The sequence below is a fragment of the Nothobranchius furzeri genome, chromosome 16 (genome assembly GCF_043380555.1).
Source record: "Nothobranchius furzeri strain GRZ-AD chromosome 16, NfurGRZ-RIMD1, whole genome shotgun sequence".
Taxonomy (NCBI): Eukaryota; Metazoa; Chordata; class Actinopteri; order Cyprinodontiformes; family Nothobranchiidae; genus Nothobranchius; species Nothobranchius furzeri.
The window spans coordinates 23,954,709-23,980,936 of NC_091756.1; the positions used below are offsets into that span (position 1 = coordinate 23,954,709).

The 26,228-nt window shown below is 43.1% G+C and overlaps 1 protein-coding gene across 7 annotated transcripts in view; it reads right to left on the minus strand.

The window, feature by feature from the left end:
- Window positions 1-24,210, minus strand: part of LOC107388274 (zinc transporter ZIP11) — a 214,674-nt gene extending 190,464 nt beyond the window's left edge. For 6 of the 7 annotated variants that reach the window (XM_070545499.1, XM_070545496.1, XM_070545498.1 and 3 more), the window contains exons 1-3: window positions 24,151-24,210; window positions 15,783-15,900; window positions 10,481-10,519 (exon numbers count right to left, since the gene is read on the minus strand). In XM_070545499.1, coding sequence (XP_070401600.1) covers window positions 10,481-10,519; window positions 15,783-15,890 — 147 coding nt within the window. In that variant the 5' untranslated portion in view covers window positions 15,891-15,900; window positions 24,151-24,210. Of the gene's footprint in view, window positions 1-10,480; window positions 10,520-15,782; window positions 15,901-24,067 lie in introns of all 7 variants that reach the window. The other variant, XM_070545494.1, reaches the window with a different exon arrangement.
- Between the last annotated feature and the right edge of the window lie 2,018 nt (window positions 24,211-26,228).

Sequence of the window (26,228 nt, forward strand, 5' to 3'; positions counted from 1 at the left end):
CAGCCATCTGCAATAAATAAACAGGATAGTTAGTGGTGACTGGGGAGTTTTCTTCTGCTTGTACAGTTGTTTTATTTATTATTATGTGAACATGATCAACATGTGTTTGTTGTTGTTCAGGCAGGCCACAGGCTGCAGCGAGCATTTGCCAAATCCTAGTTTGAATCAGCAAAAAACGATTCAAGGAATTTGTTCGAACCATTTGAATATTCGTTTCAATATTTCAGCCCTATTAGTTCTGTTAGCAATTAGCTGACCGAAATTAACCATTAAAATCCCAGTTAACTGGTTCAAAAAATTGAAAACATGCATCATAAGAGCGTACATACCTTTATCTTTCTCCTCTTTTTTTCTTTTTTTTCCCTGAATCGGGAACCTGGTGGTTTTAGCCTTTTTATGTTCATCTCTTCTCTTTGGCTCTTGACTCAATAAGTTTCCTTTAGTCAGGACTAAACAATTTTACCTTGATGGGGGGGTGACCACAAAATCGTTTTGTTTTTCCTTTTTTTATTCGGCCATTTCACACAATTCAGAAAACCTGAAAAAATGACAGGCCTGTGTTTATGATATTATGAATGAAATGTGCGTTAAATGGAAGAACATCAAGATGTGATTGACTTTAGCCATGTTAATACAGTTGATTCAGCCCTACCCGCTCATTTGATTTGGGAAAGACCCAGAGGTGAATTCCCCACCACACCCCTCCCCTTCCTCTTCTTCATACACGCACGGTGCACGTGAACGTTCTCAGTCAGCAGGAGCGCCTGCAGCTGCAGGGGGCGCCAACTTGCTGTTTCCAATCCAGACACTGTGATATGACAGAGAAAACCTTGGTGCATCGCAGATTTCTTTCTTTTTTATTTTTTACTCAGCGCTTGTGCGCCCCTTTTGTGTCATGAAAAATGCCACCCCGGGCAACTGCCCTGCCTGTCCGTGCCTAAAACCGCTACTGGGTGTTACTCCTTCTGGATCTGATGGAAGCTTTTGATACTGTTCTCCTTCTTCCTGGCACTCGCAGAGTACAGACGCTTCTCATTTTTCTCCCTTATCTTTTATTTCCCAAGGCTCTTTGTCCTGTCTACCCACAGAGCGCTTCTCTGCATTTCTTCTGAAAACCCCTATTTTTAACCATGGATTTGATAAATTGGTCATTCAATGTGATTGATAAGATTTTTTCAACAATGAGAACGGAGCACGGGGCTCCCACATGCCCACAGGGGACACACCCGGCGGGGTATATGCTGGATTCCTGGAGGGAATGGAAGATCATATGCCTCTCCCAGCTGTCCATTGAGGATGTCGAAGACGTATGGATATTCGGCCTGATGATCACTCGACTCCTCCTGATTGGAGTGGGAGGATATCTGGTTTTCTGAAAATTTGAATGATCCTACAGTTTACAAATCCTAGAGTTTTATCATCTATTTTCTCTCAGAATGCTGGAGATTTCAGTGAACCACACCTTTAATAGTAGATGACATCAGAATATGGGGAAGAACAAATGGAAAAGACAGAAAGAGCACTGGCAGCCAACGTAGGTCAGCTAAAATGGGTGTAATGTGAGATCTGTTTGAATTAGTGAGAAATCTAGCTACCACATTCTGAACTATCTGTAGTCGGTCAACTGCAGATTGTTTACACTATCTGAGTGGAATTATTGTAACTACTGTAATTTTTTGCATATAACCTAAGGCTGTGGTTGGCACTAAATGCACTTAATTATTACTGAATAAAAGTCAAACATGTTTAAAGCTTTTTGAAAATATATACACTTTTTTTTATAACCATGATGTGGACCCAACAAGGTGGTCTATTCAGTAACATGGTACAACTGGAATTACTCAGACAGCAAATGTACACCGGTAAAAAATGGAATAAATCTTGAATATGTTATTCACATATATTCTTTGAAAATATATCATTAATAATCCACATTATTAATGGTATTGCTCAAAGAAAATGTATTGATTACTTAAATGTGTACCATACCTTTTTCAAATAGTCAAAAAATGAACATTTGACAAACAAAACAAAAACCTGATCTCACTAAGTAATCACCCATGGTCAAATCTGAAGCTATCAACTTTACCAAAGGCAATTTGAGGATAGGGTATTCAATTTAGGACAAGCGATTGAAAGTGCATGTTGTGCATGTGCAATTCTGTATAAATAAATGTATTAAATGTGTGGTTGTTGATCAGGTCTGCACTGCTTTTGAGGAATTGGTAGATGTGCCTTGAACGTCACCCCTTGCAAGACGTCCGAATAATTGTGGAAGAAATTCATGAAGCTATAAAATGCTGAGGAAAGTTTTCTGAAAAGTATGCCTTATAGCAGCGGTTCCCAAACGTATTTAGCCGCGCACCCCCATCTATGTCCCTACCATGTCGACGCACCCCCCAGCCCCCACATCAGGGCATGGCTATATATATATATATATATATATATATATATATATATATATATATATATATATATATATATATATATATATATATATATATATATATATATATATATTTATATATATCAGACGTCAAGCTAAACAGACAGGGTTAAAAAATATGATCGACCATTTCTCCATCACTTTCATTTTTTAAATAGTAATTAATAAACATTTGATACCATTACAATTTCCTTTGATTTAATTTTAAATAAATATTTAGAGTGCCCAGGTAGCACATAAAAAATGCAATTTAACGGTTTTATTAAAGCAGGAACGTTTAACCTGTGCGGCCAGAGCGCTCTCCTTCCTTCTGCTCTGCGTAAACCTGAGCTGGTCACCTACTTGTGCGTAATCAAATGTCTATAGGGGAAAAGATATAGCCATGATGTTCACTTTTACCTCAGACCGACTTATTGCTGTTTTATGGTGTGGACTGGAATAACAAATGCTGCAGTTACATGAGTTGTAGTCAGGTTCGGAGTCACTGGCTGGAGCGGACTCGACTTTAATACGTCATCCCAAAATAGAAGCTAATATCTTAATTTGACCTGGAATGAAAAACGTTGTTATAAAACCTCTTAAAAGTTTTTATCACGGAGGAGGCAGCATTCATTTCTGCCATCAGTCTGACGGTGCGCCGGAGTTTGCGCAGCGTGCGCGCTTATTGAATCTGTGTGTGTGTGTGTGTGTGTGTGTGTGCGTGCGTGCGTGCATGCGTGCGTGTGTATGCAGCACAGCTCCATGAGCCGCTCAAGTCACCGCGTCTCATTACTGGCGCTATTTAAACCATCGTTGTCAAATTACTTCTGCCCAGCCCAGATGTGCTCACATGTGCACCCGTGAGCCGTGGTTCCGCTGGAACCTGTCTGACCTCTGACAGACGCTCTCTGAACTTCATATCTTCAGCGCGCTGTTAATAGCCTGAATGGGAATCATTTCTTGATTTATTTTGTTACATCCACAATGTTCTGTGTGTGAGGTTTACAACGTCAGAACACCTGCATGAGACAGGTGTTAATTACAATCTGCCAGAATGACTCACCACCTTCAGATTTCTCCAACATCGTTAAAAATGATCAAATACGGAACATATCGGCGTGCGCAGGCCAGAGGGCTGAAGCTCGGCGCATTGTTATTATGAAGCTAGGGCACATGTGGAGGACACGCATACGCGCAAAATATACTTGTTTTCAATTACATTTATTGGGCCCACTTACTTTTTCTTAGGTCCACCCACAAATGAGTTTCTGGCTATGCTAATGGTGACATATGACAGACTTCTCTGAGCTCCGCAGCCATTACACTTTTCACCTCGCACACCCCTAGCGGCAGCTCGCGCACCCTTAGGGAATCCCTGCCTTATAGGAATCAAAAATACCAATAAAATGTACTGAAAATCCAAGAAACATCCACAAATTCCAGCAGAATTCTTTTCAACTTGTTATAACTGAATAAGAATGATATGAATGGGAGGACATGAAAATAAACCAATTTTCTTAAGGGGGACATCTTTGCAACAGATTAGGAAAATACCTGTTTTTGAACTAGATTATGTTGTATACCATTAGAGCAGCCTACAACTGCTGTCAACAAAGTCCATGTCTTTGTGTCTGAACACTCATGCAGGTTTATAATAAAAAAAGAATGCTTTTGAAAATATAAGAGCTATTACCAATTTGCTTCCTGCTCCTTTAACTGTTTAACATAGTATAAATTTAAATTGAAGAGCAATGAAATGAATTCCTAGTGTAGCAGGTGGTGTGACGTTCTTGCACAAATTAGAAGGCTGAAAACCCACAAGAGTCAGCTGGATGTGCTGTGATGAACTAAATGTGGCTAAATAATTGTTTTGTTCAGCAACAAGTGAACCACACACAGATAGATGATAAACATTTAAGATGCTTTGGTTACTGACTCAAAGATCCACAAGAATGAGCTTAAATGCTGATGATTAGCGTCACTGTCACCCACTGCTTTCTTTATCGCTTCCATCCCAGGATGGACAGCGTCATGTGCCTAACAGCAAGCCAGGAAAGGCAGGGCTGGATTGTTGAGCATTGACAGGAAGGAAATATATAATTACATACATAATCGTAGGTTGTTGTGATTCTACAGCAAAAATCACAGATGAGAGACATCGTACTCTGACTGCATGATGGGATAATGGGCTGCAGCAAATGTGGATATAAGTGGGAGTGCACGTGTGTGTGTGTGTGTGTGTGTGTGTGTGTGTGTGTGTGTGTGTGTGTGTGTGTGTGTGTGTGTGTGTGTGTGTGTGTGTGTGTGTGTGTGTGTGTGTGTGTGTGTGTGTATGTGTGTGTGTGTGTGTGTGTATGTGTGTGTGTGTGCGTGCATGCGTGCGTGTGTGTGTGTTAGGGCTGTCGCGGTTGAGGAATTCCTCCTGCGGTGATTCAGGGTGGCTTAATATTGCCGTGTGCGATATTATTGCAGCCCTTTTTTTATCACAGTACTATCTAAACATAATGTTTACACATTTAAAAAAGGTTAAAATTGCCGTGCCTTCTTTTATACCACTTTACTGAATGCAGATCAAAGGGCAGTAACAACACAGATCGCAGTAGCGTTTGTTTCTCCGACAGTTGGAGTCCGACTGAACTTAAAAACAACAAAATTCAGGAGAAGGTTAAACTTTTAAATGCAAATTTGGCTGCAGCATCTAACAAATAAGAAACAAGTCCCCATTTTGTTTAGTTGTTTAAAATCAAGCATAAAAAATTACATGTACCAGGCGCGGGGCACTATCATTTCACTTTCACACACACACGAATGACGGTGATTTATAGCTCGGTCACGTCCTTGTTACCTAAAAGGAAAACCAGCATGTTAACTACGGTTTGAGAGAGGATCTGAGAGGGGTGGCAACATTTCCAGCAACACTGAAAACCCTCTCGGATGGTGCGCTCGTTGCACTAACGCACACGTACTTGCTGCGACTCTGGCGAGCAAAGGGAATCTCTCCCGGTTCTTGCTCCACCATGTCAGGGGGGTTTCTTTAGGGTGGATGCATTCCTCCTGCAGGTAGCGAGTGAGCTCCAGCTCGGCTCAAACTCTCTTCGGGACGGTTGCAGAAGCAGTGCTTGTCCGGGACTTCAGCAGGTCTCTGAGCGTTTATTTATTTATTTATTTTTGCCGCTGGTGGCAGCTCTGTCTCGGCCAAGGACTCTGGCTGCGCAGCAGCTGACGTACTGAAAACCAAAGTGCTCCCAAAGGAGCGAAGTAACGTTTCGTTTTGATACCAGTGCAGCCATCCTTCTCAACATGCATCATTGAGTTGAACCAAGTTCAGTAATCGTGGTGGCCCATGATGCAGCGCGGTGGGCTTCTTCATATTGCGATATTTCATTTTTGCGGTTACCGTGACAGCCCTAGTGTGTGTGCGCATGCTTGATTCAGGGTGTGTGTATATTGGTAGAAGAACGAGAGCATGATGTCACAAGACAAATGGTAAATAGCCTGTATTTGACATAGCGCCTTCTCTCCTGGAACCCCCCAAGGCACTTTACAACACAATCAGTCATTCACCCATTCACACACACATTCACACACTGGTGATGATGAGCTACGATGTAGCCACAGCTGCCCTGGGGCGCACTGACAGAGGCGAGGCTGCCGAGCACTGGTGCCACCAGTCCCTCCGACCACCACCAGCAGGCAACGTGGGTTACCGTAAATCCTCTAATACAGGCCCGGGCCTGTATTTTACTCAAGCTCATCGAGCTCCAGGCCTTTAATGGAAGGAGGGCCAGAATTAGAGGCAGGCCTCAATTTCTATTTGAGCAAAATGAACTAATGGTTCGCTGGAGTTTTTGACAATTAAAATTGCGCCCACATTTTCAAAGTTAAACACATTTCTTTTAACAACGGTAGTTTCTGATTCAGCCCTCTCCCCCCTCCCCCTGCACAGCGGCCGCAAACTCACTGATGCGCCTGCAGCCTCTCAGAGTTCCTGCTGCTCTAAACATTAAAATAATTATTTCATTTTCTGTTCTTCACTTCTGATTACCTTCAATGGTGTCTGTTTTGTTGCAACCACCAGGTACAAAAACTAACTTGTTTTTCTTTGACTATTTTTCTGTCCTGCCTGTTTATTATCTTCCTGCATCTCCTCTCAATCCTAAAGAAAAACTGCTACCTGGGTTCATATATATTCACCTTATGAGTTACCTTTGAACTGCAGTTCTAAAAGATCTACCGACCGCAAAAACAGCGGCGTGCTCGCCGGCCACATCAGTTAGGTGTGTCACCGAGGACAAAACAGGTGATGTGCCCCGATCCACAGCAGCGAAAAGCATCAGGCACAAATAAAAGACAGAAAACATATATATATATATATATATATATATATATATATATATATATATATATATATATCGGCCTTAATAATTGGCTTTAGGTATCGGCCATTAGCAACAAAATTCTTTAAAAATCGGTATCGGCCTCAGCCTTAAAAAGCCCATATCGGTGTGCCTCTACTGCTGGACTGAAGTATACAAATGATTTCTGGAGTCAGCCCATTTCTAGATGAATGAGCCTTGAAAACACAGAAATGTGGAGAAGGGTTGACTGCACAAGGCCCTTACTTTAAGCTTCTATATTCACTGCTGAGTCAACCTTGATGGCTCAAAATGTTTACAAACTACTGGCTGGATCTTAATCAATTATTTAATGTATCTACAATATGATCTCCTTTAAAATAGATTTCCTATTTTATGCCCTAAAATTTTTTATTTTTTTTCAATCGGATGTCCATTACCCGAGCTGTAAAACTAACCGCATGACATGTGATTTGTGTTTTCTACCTTTCTCCAAGCAGGAACTGTCCGACCTTCTTTTCCTCTCTATCTGCTATCAAAAAGCAATCCCCAGGTTACAAAGAATGTTCTTTGAAAGTAGCATAGAGGACAAACTGATCTCCCTCCATCCCCTTTTTCTATCTCCACTCAATATCTTCACAGATATGACTGAACTGCTGGATTTGTTCAATATAAAAAGCTTAATGGAGCAATCATCCAGCCTCATGGTGCAAGAGGCAGAGCAAAACTTAAAGTTGGCCAATTTTAGTGGCAGCACTTAGTCTCTCAGTGTTAGAAATGCAGACCCTGAATTTTGACGATTGGCGAGCTTTAAAGGCACATTCTCTGCCTGTTTTTTGCATTTGTGAATTGGTCTTTTGGTCTTGCAGTCTGATGTTCTGCTAAAGGTCCAAGGATTGGACTCGTAAGGACTGGAGGAAAGTAATTTCTCTGATGAATTCTCTTTCTGATTGCTTGGAGCTTCTGGAATAAGGATCAAGGTGAGTGCTCCCTTCAGTCCCATGTCCTCCAACAGTGAAGCATCCTGAGACTGTCTGTGTGTGTGTGTGTGTGTGTGTGTGTGTGTGTGTGTGTGTGTGTGTGTGTGTGTGTGTGTGTGTGTGTGTGTGTGTGTGTATGTGTGTGTGTGTGTGTGTGTGTGTGTGTGTGTGTGTGTGTGTGTGTGTGTGTAGGTTCCTCCAGCCATTTCTCAGTGTTAGTATTTATTTTTTCCACATGATGGTTTATTATTTCATTTTGTTGCAATATTGTAAGATGTTTACTAATGGGTGCACACATTTAGTAATTTATCTTACACATAGTTTTTTTGATCATTAACTATTTTCATTTGTATTCTGAGATTGGATGAACTGGCAGAGAGAGGGGACACGCCCAGTGTAACTCCATGCAGGAAGTGGAACATTCCATCTGGCTCCTGGAACCAGGGAGCTTGATAATGAAGAAACCAGAAACCAGACGTTCTGAAGCTCTATTGAGTTTACCAGATTTTGTTAGGATGTATTAGTTAAACCTTTTTTTTGTGGTCGTTATACTTTGACTTAGTTTCCGAGGTTTATTTACTGTTTGTCTTAGTGTTTCCCCTGTCTCTCCCCTCCTCGTTGTCTGTAGGCTAGCCTTTGTGTATAAATTCCCCTGTGTGTCTCAGTTTTTGGGAGAGTCTTGCTTGTTACTTTTAGTTAAGGTTATTTTTGTGGCCATTTTTTCTTTTGGGCCCGTTTTTGTTTTGATTTTGTTTAATTCTTTATAAAATAAATGGAGAAGATATTCTTTTTAACCCATTGTCCTGGAGTTTTACTGCTCGGTCCCTGACAGTGTGTGTGTGATGATGATGATGAAGAAACATGTTTTTTATATAGCGCCTTGAAATAAAAATCACAATTCACAAAAAGAACATAAACAGTAAAAAATAATTCAAAAAATTATAATAAAAATGTGGAATATGGAACTTTTTTGATTAGAAAAATGTGAAGGAAGGGAAAAATGAATAAGACAAGGTAAGACGGGTTCGCGAGAAAGGCAGAATTGGTAGGAGCAGCAGCATGAAAAGAAGGTAATGAGGAAGAATTAACAGAATCAACTGAAGGTCTCAAATGAACCATGTCATCTGTAGCATGATGGAGCACCAGGCCAGAAGGCTAATGCCAGAACTAAGTGATTCAGACACAGAACATCAAAACGTTGGTCCTAGACCTTCATCCAAGAGCTCCCCACCACTGACATCTTGGCCACATCATGAGTCTCATCACTCCAGGAAAATGCAAAAATAGTTGAGAGTGGGGCGATGATTGACACCCATAACTCTGAGTCAATGCAGCTACAGTCTAACAGAGCAAACCGAAGCTATCGGAGGCTGGCGGGCACTTGTAGTCGGAAAACCACAGTTGAGCGACTCTTCTAGGCTGAAACACTTTTAATGTGAGGCCGAACCGTCCTTGTAGCAAGCATGATCTGGACCAGGAGATGATCGACAGCATGCTAGATTAAACTACAGAACTACAGAAGAAGAAGGACCAACACTACTTCTGCATCAAAATAAACATCAAAACAATAATCTTACTGAAAACCAAAACTTGTGCTATCCTTAAAATGATCAAATCTTGATAATAAATAGGAAAGAGTGTAATATTTTATGCCTCTAATTAAGATACATTTCTAGTAGTCTGAATTACAAGGGCTCTGGCTGTTTATCAATCATTTTAACCTTCATTATATGTGGAAAAACTACTAAAAAATACATGTGAGAGAGGCGCTCCTCTGTGCATATTTATTATTTTATCATAAAGCGGAAGAGCAGCAGCAGGGCTGGAGATGTGGTTGATTAGCTGCTGGGATGAAAATAAAGATAACAGAGATTTAGTTAGTGTATTCTGTCATCATCTGGAATTAGTTTCTTTTCTCTTTCGTAAACGCTCATTCGAAACCTTAATTACCAACAAGCTTGGGACTGTAGAAGCCACTACCTGAAAGAAGTCCTATACAGCACCAATCTGTGCCTCTTACTCCTTTAGTATATTCTATTATATTGTAGAGTGTGATATTATCGTGCTATGAGAGCAAACAGTACAGACAAAGATGGCCGTTGGCACTATTGAGAAGTATTTTATCTTAAGTATGAGTTATTGTCGTCAGCATGAATTTATACCCAGGAATAAAAGGCCTTGCTTCAGTGAAACTTTGCCCATGCCCACCCTGATAGAACGTGCCTACAACAAAAGTCTTCCTCTCTGACTTTTCATTCATATAAACAGCATTACATTTAAACATGTAACTCTTGCAGCATTCAGTAGGTAATCACCTGTATGGATTAGGAAACCTCCACAGGTTGTTCCATAATTTTTTGATGATGTTAAATGGAATTTGAATCATTCTGTAGCATTAATCTTTGGAGCCATGCAGTTCAGATACGTTACAGACTTTGTGAGAACATTTTTCCCTGCTGGAAATCAAAAACTGTAATAGAACGATTCAGGCATGGGAGGATTTAAAAGACTTATTTTCAATTAAGGCGTGATACCTCTTTAGATGCGATAAGACTGTATTCAGCTTGAGGGGAATTTTTATCTCAGTTTTATTGAAATTAAACATAGCATCGGGAGTCCCTAGCTTAGAGTGAGTCTGAGATGTTCTCAGCCCGCTACACAAGTCAAAGAGCACCAGCCTCCCACCTGAATTTGACGTCTTCGGACGAAATATAACTCACCCCAGCTGCGAAGCCCAGACTTCCATCCAAGATTCGCTTCTGTAAAAGGGCAGACAAGAAGAAGGTGTGTGTGCAGGTCAGTAAAAATCGACATGTTGAAACACTGAGAGCCAGACAGCAAACATTCAGTTGACCCCCTTCTCCTGACTTTTCTGATGAGATTGCTAAAGAGTCAGAGGTAAAACTGTACAGAAAAACAACTTAGCAGATAAAACATTCCGCCAAAGATGGGTTCTGTTAAAGTGCAGCAAAGCAAAATTAAAAGACTTGATAAGCTAAACGTTAAACATGCCAGCTTTTAAACAACATGCTGCCTCTATGGTCCTATGTGAGAAAGTATTCTTTAAAATATGCTTTCTACATTTCTAGAAGATGTGTGTTCCGTTCCATTTGGACTCAGACCAACACTAAAGCAACAGTCAGACACGGTGGTGGTAGTGTGATGGTCTGAGGCTGCTCTGTTGCTGCTTCAGGACCTGAACCACCTGCTGTAACCGATGGAAACATGAATTCTGCTCTCTAGCAGAACATCCTGAAGGAGAACGTCTGACCTTTGACCTTAAATAGGCTATTCCTGCAACTTTGATTCTTTTGCGCTTCGGCAGCCAGTGTTTTTAACTAGCTGTCATTAAAGTTTTCTTATTTTGGGGGGGGGATATCAGGGAATCCCCTCATGTGCTGAGGTCATAGCGTGACCAAATATAGTTAATTGAGGGCGTTTCTGTATGTAAATGACGGCGAACGGACACGAGCACCTGGGTACGCACAGGTGAATCAGGTGATTGCGGACGAACGTGCGTAAGAGAGGCCACCGCATTTTTTGTAAATAAGTCTTTTGACTGCTCGTACACACGTTCTAAATTTAGGTGGGAGGAGGGAATTTAGGGCAGTTTCTACGAACGTTTGATAAATGAGGCCCCTGGTTGTTTTGTATAGTTTAGCTCATGTGAAAACTGCAGTTAATAAATGTGTTTGTTTATCTGCGGCAGTGAAATGAAAATAAAGCAAAAACAGAAAAAAATAATCAGATTAGGGCAAATATTCGTTTACACATCACTGTGCATACCATACAAGGCCAGACCCGCTATATTCTTGTCAATAAGTGAAAACAGCAAATTATTTCATTTTTAAGGTAGCAGCAGCTCAAGAAGGAATGGCAGGTTTCACCTTAACGGAAGGTGAGAAAAACAATGAATCCTGAAAATAGCTGTGGTTTGTTAGCGGTTTAAAGTCACGTGAAGTCATCGTTTGTTTTTATTAGATATTTAAAGTTGAATAGACACAATGAAATCTGACTGTTGGGTGAGTCTGGAAGATTTCCGATGGCTCTTCCGCAAATACACAAAGCACATCATAAAAAATATAATTATTTCAACAAAAAAACATTCAAAGAAGTGGACAGATGGAGGCAAAGAGGAAGATGGTAATATCAATTTTAACGATGCCATGTCAAAAGATATAGCATCCCCTTTATAAATCCTATATCTAAAAAAACACATATGCAATTTTCAGATCCCGATTTGTAAGCAACTTTTTTAACGAGGCCCCTGTCTGTTTGTGGTTTGTGTTCCCCACCTGATGTGTTTTGAGTCGATGACACCTGGCCTTGTCAATAGGCAGCCGAATGGGCCATTCCCATCTGTACCGGGTCGGCCCAGGCCGGGTAGCCCCAGTCAGCCCCAGCCTGGCCCGGTTGATTCCACACATCTTTGCCTTAAGCCCATGTGGGCTGATTCTACCCACCAATCAGAGGCTTGCTCTAATGGAAGGTATGTTGGCCCTGGTCGGCCTGAAGCAGACCCCCTCGAGAAGAGGGCTGAGAATGAGCCTTGGTTGGCCCGGAAAAATACCAGGCCACCCAGACATGTAAACAACCTACGCTACCCAACCCGGGCCGACCCGGTACAGATGGGAATGGCCCATAAGTCTCCTCCTCTTCCGGTCGGCTCATGGGTCCCCAGAAGAACGAAAAAATGAATGCAAGTGAACGAGATTAAAAGAACTATTTTCTAACCCAGTTTGCCTTACGCCCTGAATCACACGTATGTTGTTCTTCAATTTAAATTACAAGCAATGATGTGTGTTTGGATTGCGCCTGTCACGTACTTTGAGATTTATCAGCTATTAAATAATGTTAAGTCCTATGACTACAGATGGGACGTCGGTACGTTGCATTTGTGACGTCACCACGGAATCTCCTCTCCTCTACTGTAGCTGCTTTACCACATGGCAAGATTACTGGTGGTTCTTTCCTCCTGAAGGAAGGATTCAAAGTTCACTTAAATTTAAATTTCAGCCATTTTTCCTCTGCTTCCTGCATTTCTGGTTTGATGACATCACTTTGGTGATGCGCCGTTGTAGTCCTGGAAATATTTTCCTACAAAACCTAAAATGATTTTTGCCCCCGTTCAAAAATAATAGCTTGTACTGTGTGGTTAATATCTGACGCTTTAGGTGTACCCACATCAAGCGTGGGCAGCCATGTTGGCGCAGAATGTTCTGTTTCAGCCTCCAGCCCTGAGCACCTTGAGGATTTATACTAAGGACTTTCCCAACCACTGATGCATGAAAGCTTTTTTATTAAATGATGCTGTGTTCACCAAGTTAGACGACACAAACAGCATCGAAGCCACATATCTTATCCATTTTTCACCCTTCGCAACCATTTCTAAAACTCTAGTTTCTAACTAAAAGGATCATTCTAAATACACCACTTGAGGATTTTAATTATGTATTCACCCTCACACATCCACACAGCAGCAGAGAACCAAGGTGTCCATTAACATGCGTGCGTGATTACTAAAGTGGGGCAGCGATTGAAAAAGTAGTTTCTCAACTCAAACACAAACTTTCAACATAAAAATATTAAAAGGCCCAACAACAGTAGGGTACATTTATAATGTGGAAGCAAACAGAATGGCTCATAACATGCTTAAAGGCCTTACATCGTTGGTGTTCAATCCTGGTCCAACCTGTTTTAGTTGTTTCCCTGCCCCAACACATCATTCAACAAGCAAGGTGTGTTGAAGCAGAGAAATCTCCAACATGTGAAAGATGGGGGTTGAAGAGGGCCAGGACTGGAAACCACTCATTTAAATGCCCATCCATTTACCACTCAGGCTGAATTTTCTAAATCTACCACTAATAGTTGTTTCCTACTGATAAATGCTTTGATAAAAATGAATTATTGTGATGAATAATGCATTTTGTATTTTACAGGAAGAGCATGAGCACAGATTTCTTTTGTTACTTTTTATGTTTAAGAAACCACTTCATTATTAATGCGCAGCTTAGAGGCAGCTTTGCTACATACACACACACACACACACACACACACACACACACACAACTGTGGTTAATTATTCATCACTTCTCAGATCAGAGGATTTGGCTTGTGGTTTGAGGACATGTTAAATGTTCCTTTGTCAGATTTACAGTTTTTAGAGGCTGTTTTAAGTTTTTGCCTATGTCTGCCCATCCTAGCATAAAGGCTTGATTGATGGGAGTGCACACTTGATGGTTTCGGTTTGGTTTTCCTATGCTAATTCCCTCAAGGAACTCTGGATCTTGATTATATTGATCTCTGGTTTGTCGCCTACCTGTCTAACTAAAGTCATCACTCAGCCAAGTTGCAGAAGCGAAAGAAGTATTGAAGTTCAGTCGATTGCCATGACAACTAGCTTGAATACAAAAAGAGTTGATTATGAATAAAGTAACAAGAAGCTGTTATTCTGCATCATTGTGTTCTGAATCTACTTTAAGATGACTGAATCTTGACAGGAAGCACAAAAACACTAAAACTCCCCTTTGGCACGGTTTATTCCTGTGTTTACATGCACCTCTACGAGCCGTGCTGTACCATCACAAGCATACAGACTTAAAGGAATAGCCTGAAGGGATGTTGTAGTCTCAAATGACTGGAAGCCCCTCAGCTTGTTGTTTCTGCTCCTCGGTTTTTGTTTGCATTTCACAACTGAGATCTAAGTTGCCAATCAGGGAGCTTAGAGAGCTGCTGGTAGGAGGATTCAGTATCCTTGAGACAGGGCCACAAGCTGTGCTTATTCTGCCTCTTGACGTTATGGTATGCTATAGGCTTTCTATCAACAGGTACATGTTCACTAGCGGGTCATATGGGTCGTAGACCGATATATCGGTCTGCCGATATTTTACATTGTTTAAATATTGGCATCGGCCGAAATACCTCCTTAGTAAGTCAGGCACATACCCAGGCAGCCCAGTACTGCTGTAGAATTTAAATGTATTTTTACGTTCCTGATTATCAACTGCTTAAAAGGTGCAGCATGTAAGAATATAATGAGAATTTAACTATGAGAAAGTCCTTTGGGAAGGAAGGTTATATTGAAACATATTTCATATCCAGGGATTCTCAGTTTTTCTCCTTTCCAAACAAAGGAAGGAGGTATGTAACTACTGCTTACCATCTTTGAGTGTGGGTTCGCAAGCTAATGCTGCAGCGCCGACAATTGTAATTTGACGACGGCCGGCAAAAACCTCCAGAGTAGGGCTGGGCAATGAATCGAAAATTTATCGTTATCAAAATTTCTGACTCTTATCAAGAGAATTTTTGCCATGTGAATAAATTTGACAGTAACAAAATGAAAAGATGTGTAGGTTGGCAACGTTCATGTCCCTTTAAGAAGCTGTACCACCTTGAGTCACGTAAAAATGTGACTCATAATATACGTGACACCCCCATCTAGTGGACAACTTTTCTTCTTGTGCATACCTGTAGTTATCGTCCATTTATGATTATCGAGGTGATATCCCCAATATATCATGATACCGATTTTAGGCCATATCACCCAGCCCTACTCCAGAGTTATTTAAAGTGGTTGCAGTAACCAAATTTCACCCCAGAATGTCATTTTTACTTTATTTCTACATAATGCTCCTTTAATTAATGCTCTAAAAAAAGTATGTATTTACTAGTTTGAATATTTGATACTTGATCAGTTCACTGATTTGTTTAACTTTAGTTAGATGTCTGATATTAACACTGAGAAGTACACAAAATTCAGATTAAACAGTCTGTTAAGTTCAGTGTTAAAAACCTGATTCAGCTTCTGAAATTTTGTGTACCTACCAATGTTATCTGTGACATCTAAGCATGAAAATAAGGTGGAAAACCTCTAGATATTGGTCATGAAAATAGGCCATCGGCTGACCATGACCTTTACATATCGGCATTGGTATCGGCAATAGAAAAATCTATATCGGTCGAATTCCTAAAATATTTCTGAACTCTTTCTTGCAAATAGTGTCTCGGATTAACAAAGCTTACCTGCCGGCTGGAGAAGACAAACACTAAGGCCGCTCCAGCAGCGGTCAGACCCCAGGTGAACAGAGTCCCCAACAGGGCCTGGGTCACAGGGCTGTAGCCTTCCAGCATGGTGCCAAACCTGGATCAACACAAGGATGACTTGTTTTCATTCATCGGGAAGTTTATGTTTATGTATTTAGCAGATGCTTTTGTCCAAAGCGACTTACAAGTGATAATCGGCATGTTGCCCTTAAGGCTAACAACAACAACAACAATAACAACAACAACTAATTTCCAGTCAGTCATAGGTGGCAGTGAGGCAGCATGATGAATCATGGAGAGGAGGGAACAAGGAGTGTAGAGTAGAGAGGGGAGACGGGTGCAGGGAGGGTGCTAGTTTAGAAGATGCTCTCTGAAGAGCAGGGTCTTCAGGAGTTTATTAAAAATTGAAAAGGAAGCCCCTGTTCTGGTAGTGCTTGGTAGGTCATTCCACATTTGTGGAATGATGCATGAGAAGAGTCTGGATTGTCCTGAGCGTGGTGTAGGCACTGCTAGCTGACGATCCTGTGATGACCGGAGCGGCCGGGCCGAGACGTAAGCATTTGCAAGAGGATTCAGGTAGATGGGAGCCGTACCATCTCGGACTTTGTATGCTAGTGTTAGCAATTTGAATTTGATGCGTGCTGCTAGCGGTAGCCAGTGGAGCTCAATGAACAGAGGGGTGACGTGTGCTCTTTTTGGCTGATTGAAGACCAGACGCGCCGCTGTGTTCTGGACCATTTGAAGAGGTCTCACAGTACTGCCTGGAAGACCAGTTAGAAGGGCATTGCAGTAATCGAGGCGGGAGATGACAGTAGATTGCACCAGGAGCTGGGTGGCATGTTGTGTTAGGTAGGGTCTGATCTTTCGTATGTTATACAGCGCAAAGCGGCATGAACGAGCAACAGAGGCAACATGATCTTTAAAGGTCAGGTGTTCATCAATCACAACAGCCAGATTTCGAACTGCCTCTGAAGTAGCCAGAGATAGGAAGTCATTTTGGATTGAGATATTGTGCTGTATGGTTGGTTTCGCTGGGATGACAAGTAGTTCAGTTTTAGAGAGGTTGAGTTGGACATGGTGGGATTTCATCCATTTTGATATGTCAGAGAGACAGTTTGATATTCGTGTGGTCATCCGGTGGAAATGACAGATAGAGCTGGGTGTCGTCTACATAGCAGTGGTAGGAGAAGCCATGTGATCGAATGATCGCACCCAGTGAGGTGGTGTATATGGCAAAGAGAAGAGGTCCTAGTACAGAGCCCTGGGGACTCCTGTGGCAAGATGGTACATGGTAGAGGATTGTCCAAGCCAAGATACACTGAATGATCGTCCTGTGAGGTATGAATCAAACCAGGCGTGTGCTTTCTCTTTGATGCCCATGCTAGAGAGTGTGGACAAAATGAAGCCATGGTTGACAATAGGGCTGGGTGATATGGCCTCAAATCTATATTGCGATATAATCTGAAGCATGTGCGATTATGATATATACTGCGATACATTTTGTCCTTTGTTTATATATGTCAAAACGACATGCTTTAAAAAATCCTCATATGGAAAATATATTGCAGCAGAATAAAGACGTCCAAAAAGTGTAGAATGCTCCTCCTCCTCCTGCTACATGCTTGCAGTCACTGCCATTCTGTTGTGGCCATGTAGTAGGGCGGCTGCACGTGAGAAGCTTGGACACACAGTTCTCAGTGACAGGGGAAAAAGAGGAAAATGAAGCAGTAGGGCCTGAGATGGTTGGGCTAGAAGGAGTTTGTCGTCGTCGTCGTCTTCCTCCGCTTATCCGGGTCCGGGTCGCGGGGGCAGCATCCCAACTAGGGAGCTCCAGGCCGTCCTCTCCCCGGCCTTGTCCACCAGCTCCTCCGGCAGGTCCCCAAGGCGTTCCCGGACCAGATTGGAGATGTAACCTCTCCAACGTGTCCTGGGTCGACCCGGGGGCCTTCTGCCGGCAGGACATGCCCGAAACACCTCCCCGGGGAGGCGTCCAGGAGGCATCCTGACCAGATGCCCAAACCACCTCAACTGGCTCCTTTCGATCCAGAGGAGCAGCGGTTCTACTCCGAGTCCCTCCCGAATGTCCGAGCTCCTCACCCTATCTCCAAGGCTGAGCCCGGCCACCCTACGGAGGAAACTCATTTCGGCCGCTTGTATCCGCGATCTCGTTCTTTCGGTCATTACCCAAAGCTCATGACCATAGGTGAGGATTGGGACGTAGATCGACCGGTAAATCGAGAGCCTGGCTTTCTGGCTCAGCTCCCTCTTCCCCACGACAGATCGGCTCAGCGTCCGCATCACTGCAGACGCCGAACCAATCCGCCTGTCGATCTCCCGATCCCTCCTACCCTCACTCGTGAACAAGACCCCGAGATACTTAAACTCCTCCACTTGAGGTAGGACCTCTCCCCCGACCCGGAGGTGGCAAGCCACCCTTTTCCGGTCGAGAACCATGGTCTCAGATTTGGAGGTGCTGATCCTCATCCCAGCCGCTTCAAATTCGGCCGCGAACCTACCCAGCAAGAGCTGAAGGTCAGAGCTGGATGAAGCTAGGAGGACCACATCATCCGCAAAAAGCAGAGACGAGATTCTCCTGCCACCAAACTCGACACACTCCACACCATGACTGCGTCTAGAAATTCTGTCCATAAAAGTGATGAACAGAACCGGTGACAAAGGGCAGCCCTGGCAGAGTCCAACCCTCACTGGGAACAGGTCCGACTTACTACCGGCTATGCGGACCAAACTCACGCTCCTCTGGTAAAGGGACTGAATGGCCCTTAACAGAAAGCCACCCACCCCATACTCCTGGAGCGTCCCCCACAGGGTGCCCCTGGGGACACGGTCATAAGCCTTCTCCAAATCCACAAAGCACATGTGGATTGGTTGGGCAAACTCCTATGCCCCCTCCATCACCCTTGCAAGCGTATAGAGCTGGTCCACAGTTCCACGGCCAGGACGAAAACCACATTGCTCCTCCTCTATCTGAGATTCAACTATCGATCGGACCCTCCTCTCCAGTACCTTGGAGTAGACCTTTCCAGGGAGGCTGAGGAGTGTGATCCCCCTATAGTTGGAACACACCCTCAGGTCACCCTTCTTAAAGATGGGGACCACCACCCCGGTCTGCCACTCCCTAGGAACTGCCCCCGATGACCACGCAATGTTGTAGAGACGTGTCAACCATGACAGCCCTACAACATCCATAGCCTTGAGATACCCAGGACGAACCTCATCCGCCCCCGGGGCTCCGCCGCTGTGTAGTTGTTTGACTACCTCAGCAACTTCTGCCCCCGAGATCGGACAGTCCATCCCCAGGCCTCCCAGCTCTGGTTCCTCCTCAGAATGCGCATTGGTGGGATTGAGGAGCTCCTCAAAGTATTCCTTCTACCGTCCGACTATAGCTTCAGTTGATGTCAGCAGCTCCCCATCCCCACTGTAAACAGTGTGAGCGAGTTGCTGCCTTCCTCTCCTGAGGCGCCGGACAGTTTGCCAGAACCTCTTTGGAGCAGATCGATAGTCTTTCTCCATGGCCTCACCAAACTCCTCCCACGCCCGAGATTTTGCCTCGGCAACTGCCACTGCTGCGCCCCGCTTGGCTATCCGGTACCTGTCTGCTGCCTCCGGAGACCCACTGACCAGCCACGCCCTGTAGGCCTCCTTCTTCAGCTTGACGGCTCCCCGAACCTCTGGTGTCCACCAGCGGGTACGGGGGTTGCCACCACGACTGGCACCGGCCACCTTACGACCACAGCTAGCAACAGCCGCCTCGACAATCGCAGAGTGGAACAAGGCCCACTCGGACTCAATGTCCCCCACTGCTCACTAGAAGGAGTTTGTGGTAGCGAATATTCGGGAGTGGCCAGCGGAGTAAACTGTTTGCTTATAGCTGCCACTTTGTCAGTGACGAATGAGGCAAAGGTGTTAGCTGATAGGTTGTTGGTAGGAGGTGGAGATGGTGGGTTGAGCAGAGTTTTGAATGTCGAAAATAGTTTCTGAGAGTCAGTAGAGCTGAGAATTTTGTCAGTGTAGAAAGCTTTCTTTGCATCAGTGATACTGGCAAAGAATGAGTACAGTAATTCATGAAATTTCAATTGATCACCAGGATCTTTTGTTTTGCGCCATTTCTGTTCCGCAGCTCTAAGATTGGTGAGTAGAGACCGGAGAGTATCATTTAGCCAAGGGTGCGACTGAGAGGATCTAGCAGGTCTAGTGGCTAAAGGGCACAAGTTGTTAAGACAAGAGCAGAGTGTGGAGCAGAGTGACTCGGTGGCTTCATTCACTTCATAAGCAGAGAATGTGCTGGGAGATGGAAGAGTGGAGGCAACAAGAGAGGAGAAGTGGTTGGGTGCCAGATTACGGAGGTTTCGGCAGAATGAGACCATTGGGGAGGAAGCAGTGGACCTCCCTTGTAGAGTCGTGCTGAAATGGATGAAGTAATGATCGGAAAGATGCAGCGGAGTGACAGAGATTGTGTCTATGGCACAGTTTCTGGTGAAAATGAGGTCAAGTGCTTTTCCAGCTTTGTGAGTTGGAGGACTTTTTACTAGTTTTAGATCAAATGATGACATTAGTGACAGGAAGCCTGATGAGCTGGGATTGTCCAGGTGAATATTCATGTCTCCAAGGACCACTGTGGGACAGTCATGCTCAGGAATGGAGGAGATCAGGTTGTCAAGTTCATCAAGAAAGTCTACGAGTTGTAGCCAAGTGAATTAGACCAAATTCTTGCTTAGTCTGGCTTGCCAGGCTATAGAAGTTGACCTGGTTGGTGATATATGACAACCAAAAAGAATTGTTTCGGTACAGTTACCTGGATGGCATGGTATTCAAAGGAGTTGTATTTAGTGATGGGTAGCAACTGACTGTATATCCATTTGTTGGAAATTAACATGCCCGTTCCACCACCTCGGCCAGATGCATGTGAAGTGTGGAAGAAAGTGTGGTTAACTGAGAGAGCAGATGGGGTAGCATTGTCACATGGTTTGATCCAGGTCTCAGTGAGAGCCAGTGCATCAAGTGACAGGTGTGTGAAGGAAGCTTTCAAAGATCATCTGAAGAGAGTTTCTGTGGAAAAGGTTCACCTGTTGTGTGAAGCTGCTTGAAAGACCTCAGTTTTTAAAAGCAGGGATTAGTTCTGACCTCATCGATAAGCTAGCAGAAGATGATTCCAAACTGTCTTAGAACAAAAACCCCAAAATAAGGATTACATTTCATAGACGTTCAACTAAATGCCATTTCATAAACTTTACCACTGCTGCCAGTGCTTACAGCTATTTCTGCAATACACTACAGTTACTTGCAGATGTAACGTTATGAAGTTCATTATTTTCAGCTCCACACAGCTGCCCCTGTACACAGTAACACCCGTGTAGAAAACGCCAAGGTCGGGTGTTCCTCAGACTGTTTACATTCCAGGAGAAGAGCCAGAAGGAGAAGAAGAACGCTTTTCAATAATCAAAGTACTTAATTTGTGATTAAAGCTATTCGAAACATATGTTGATCAATAATAATCAAGTGAATGATCTGTGGAATAAAGATGTCATGATTTATGTGTTTAATGAAAACAGGACTACTGCACAGACAGACTGACCCTCATCTCCATAGAAACGCATGACACATTGTTCCAACCAATCAGAGCTTTCGGCTGCCGCAAGAGAATCTGGCTTGTTGACTTAAAGTGTCCAATCCGCTTTACTAAAACTTATCAACAATTCAGAGATATAAAACAAGGCAACGCCATTTTAAGTTCAGTTTCATTTTGACTTCAGTTCTATTCACCGTCATCCCAAAGAGAAGCACAGCCTGGCCAGATGTGTTTTCTTCTTTAAACTAAGAACTGTGAAGTTGGAGATTTTCGTCGTTTAACAACCAGACGACATCCTTTCAAAATAAGAGCACCTGCTGACGCTGCCGATTGTTACCTGGGTCGACCCTTCAGACGGGCTTTGAAACGCTGCGATCGCCGTTTCGACCAGCTCCAGCGCACATCCGAGGTCTCCAGACCTGGCATTTCCTGATCTACCTGGGAGGCCCCCACTGGGTATGTACACGGCAAAATAGCAGCTCATGTCATCACTTTATAAGCCTCGTGATATCTAGTCATAGCAATCAAAGACTACCAGATTCAATGACGTCAGCCTAAGGAGTCTGAACCAACCACACACACACACACACACACACACACACACACACACACACACACACACACACACACACACACACACACACACACACACACACACACACACACACACACACACACACACACACACACACACACACACACATCGAACATCACATTCATTTCCAAACAACACAGAGTTAGTCCTGATAGATTGTAGAATTTATAATAAAATTCTTAAACGAGCCCAACTCTCTCTTTTCTTGTCTCAAGGTCAATACAGAGTGTTAAATGAACTCCCTGATGATAAAAACAACCTATTCTTCTGATTATAAAAACTAGATCTACTTACAGTATATTAAAATACAACTCTAGATCGTTACATCACTCTATTTCTCTACACAGGAGATGTTAGCAACAGAGCTAACTATCATTTTCATTTCATAGCCTGGCAAAACAGGGAGAAGGATCCAAACGGAAACTGAGGCCAGGAGACAGCTCAGTCTCCACATTGGCAGTCCTGCTCGGTGACAGCTATTTTGCGTCCGTCACGAATAGCATGGGCGTTGGGGTTTAAAACGTTCATAGCAACAGCCACGTTGGGCTAGAAACAAATCCTGTGGACTGGTGGAACAACGATGGACTCACAGTTAGAGTTGCATGGATTAACCATTGTGACAATTAACCCCAGTTAACCCATCGCAAACAACAACAGGTGAGATGTTACCGTTTCCACAGAAACCCACCTTTAACCCTCCCCCCCACTGTCTTTATGGGTGACCCCGCAAGGAAAGTTGACCATTGAGCAGGATTGAGGTCCATGTGGCAGGGATGAGGTGGTGCTCACTCCTGCCACATGGACCCAACGTGGTCCATGGTCAACTTTCCTCACGGGGTCAGACCCATTAGGACAGTGGGAGGGTTAAACATCTCAAATATCAGTTTTAATGCTCTTAAACAAACATACAAGCAAATATCTTCCCCATCTAGGCACTGGTACTTAGGACGAGTTTAACTGCAACAAAAATTCAGCATTTAATCAGCATCTGTTTGAAAAATCATCAATAGTGACAAGGAGTGAGTCGATCCGACCTGTTCTCTGATTACTTGTTTAGTCACTTGACTCCTCTAAACCAAAAGATTACAGCTTAGGGAACACACCCATAGTTTGTTTCAGTATGAGGCAAATATTCACCGAGTCCTGTTTGCTCTGGTCCAAATATCCTGGATTTCTTTATTTACATCTCTGTGACCAAACCCAACAGGCTGACTCACAGCTTTATAGGTCCACTGGTGTATGCCGGCTGCAGGAACAATTACCTTTCTATCTTATTTCAATGTCTAAAGATTTAGCAGATGATCAAATCTATTTTCAAATGATCCAAACCAGCATGACAAAGCGAAAAGATCCAAGGTCACCTTTAGATTATTAGAGTTCATTTTACCACATAAGCAGTTTAAGATATTTTAATCAAACCAGAGAAAACTGTTTAGTAAATAAATACAAGCATCTTGGCTTACAAGCTGATATATGCCAGTGATGTGCTGTGTGCTGTTGTCATGCAAAGATGAGACGAAGCAGATTAAATCATAAATGTGGAACAGAAGAGGACAAGGCAGGGAATTCACAGTCCTATTATAAAAGATTCCTGCTGCAGCAACCACAAAAATACCCAAGAAGACATTTTGCTAGGAGACTTTTTAAATATTAAATAAAGGAGAAAAAACTAAAATGCAAACAAAAGCAGCAGCTATAAAAGTTACTCTAATAACGGAATAAGCTGCTTTCATTCTTGACCTGAACATTGATAAAGCCATGCTAAGTCAGTCTGGACAACGGTGATGAAAGTGCTGCTCAGACTCATTCATGTGCGGCTGAATTAGAAATGAATGACAGCTGACACCATTAACAGCACAGGTCTGACTGGTCTCCCGGTACGCTCCGTGCGTCTCTTCACCGTGTGCTCGTGAACGCATCAGCGTGAAATCAACGAATAAACCGACAAAAGTCCGACAATTAATGACATGCAAACGAACTCCAGTTAACAAGTAGCAGAGAAAGATGAGAGGCGGCCGACTGACTTCACAGTTCTGCCATTCACGACTTAACCGCTATTATTAACATGATGAAACAACTTGCCTTCATTCGGCTGTCATAAAAGTAGCTCTTTGTGTAAGTTATTGGTAGTTTTCTGGACATAAAAGTCAGGTCTACTCACTCACCAGCGGCTTCCGTGACTCTTCTTTATTTACTTCCTGTTTTCTGAGACACGTAGCTGTGACAAGTTAAAACCCGCCCCCACTGGCTGCTCATTGGTTGTGTATTTTCACGTGGTGAAGGACTTTGACAGATAAAATAAAAATGTATTTCTTTAGAAGATAAAATACAATCTTTTGTTTTTGTTTTATTTTATGAAATCAAATATAGAATTAGCAGCTAAGACTTACTAAAGAAAAGTAACAACATATTTACTGAAAAATGCAACAATACCATTGAATAGTAGCATACTAAAAGATTATTCATAAATAAACTTTGTGTACATGTGCAAAGTATTTACATACATGAAATGACAAAATTCATAAAGCCACAAAATCTGACAAGAAAATAACCCATATATTTGAATTTTCAATGAAAAAACACATCAAAGATCTGAGATAAAATACACATAATACCCATAAAAGGGTAATAACAACAACAATAATAATAACAATAATAATAATAATAATAATAATAATAGCAATAATAATAATAAATGGCCTGTATTTTTATAGCGCCTTCTAGGGTTCTACAACCCCCAACGTGCTTCACAACACAATCTGTCATCCACACATTCACACACTGGTAATGATGAGCTACAATGTAGCCACAGCTGCCCTGGGGTGCACTGACAGAGGTGAGGTCTGCCGAATACAGGCGCCACCGGTCTGACCACCACCAACAGGCAAGGACGGTTAGATTTGCATTCTCTGCCGGAAGCCGGGATCGAACCTACAACCTTCCAATTCCCAGACAACACGCCCTAACTCCTGAGCTACTGCTGCCCCTGACACACACACACAAACACTCTAGTCTAGCATTTGTTGCAAGGACCACCATTGACTTCCATTCATTTTAGTGACTGTATTGTGACTAACCCTACCTCTAGCCATAGCCAGTCTACTCTTAACCCTAACCCTGACTTGAACTTCATTCACATCATACCTCTAAAACTAACCAGTAGAGCTATGTGGCATTGTCCCATAGTGAGAACCAGCAAGATGTCCTTAGTTTGCTGGTAAAAAGCTTGTTTTGGTCCTCACTTAGTTGTGTAGATGGTTACACACACACACACAAACACACACACACACACACACACACACACACACACACACACACACACACACACATGTGCTCGCTTTTGAAATGGAAATGGGGAGGGTCGGTTGGTTCGCTGGAGTTTTCGACCAATAAAATTGCGCCCACATTTTCAAAGTTAAACACATCTCTTTTAATAACGGTAGTTTCTGCTTCAGCCCTCTCCCCCCTCCCCCTGCGCAGCGGCCGCAAACTCACTGATGCGCCTGCAGCCTCTCAGAGTTCCTGCTGCTCTAAACATTAAAATAATTATTTCATTTTCTGTTCCTCACTTCTGATTACCTTCAATGGTGTCTGTTTGTTGCAACCACCAGGTACAAAAACTAACTTGTTTTTATTTGACTATTTTTCTGTCCTGTCTGTTTATTATCTTCCTGCATCTCATCTCAATCCTAAAGAGAAACTAGGCTGCTACATGGCTTCATATATATTCACCTTATGAGTTACCTTTGAACTGCAGTTCTAAAGGATCTACCGACCGCAAAAATAGTGGACTGCGCGCAGTGCGCCGGAGGAGGTAACAGGTGATGCACTCCGCAGCAGCGAAACGCATCAGGCACAAATAAAAGACAGGAAACATAAAAGGAAATGAGCCGACATGAACGATCGCGTGTTAAATTAGTTTTTGAGGTGGCGACACCTGATTTGATAATGTTACTGTGGCCGTGCTCAGGACGCAGATGTCTGGAGCGTGTCAACAATCAGAGCTTTGCATGCGCAAGCTGGTTAAGGTTAGGATGGGGGTGAGGGGAAGGTTAAATTGCAAGAGGGTAAAGGTCACAATTTGGTTAAATGTCTGTTTCACGGCGGGTGTCAGATACCGACGCTCTGGCACAGCGCGTTGCCTCCTGACGCGCAGGAGCTCGTCACCTGCTGTCTTTTCCAAGGACTGCATCTTGTCGGTCATTATCATGTGACAGCGACTAGTCGATGACAGGCATAAAAA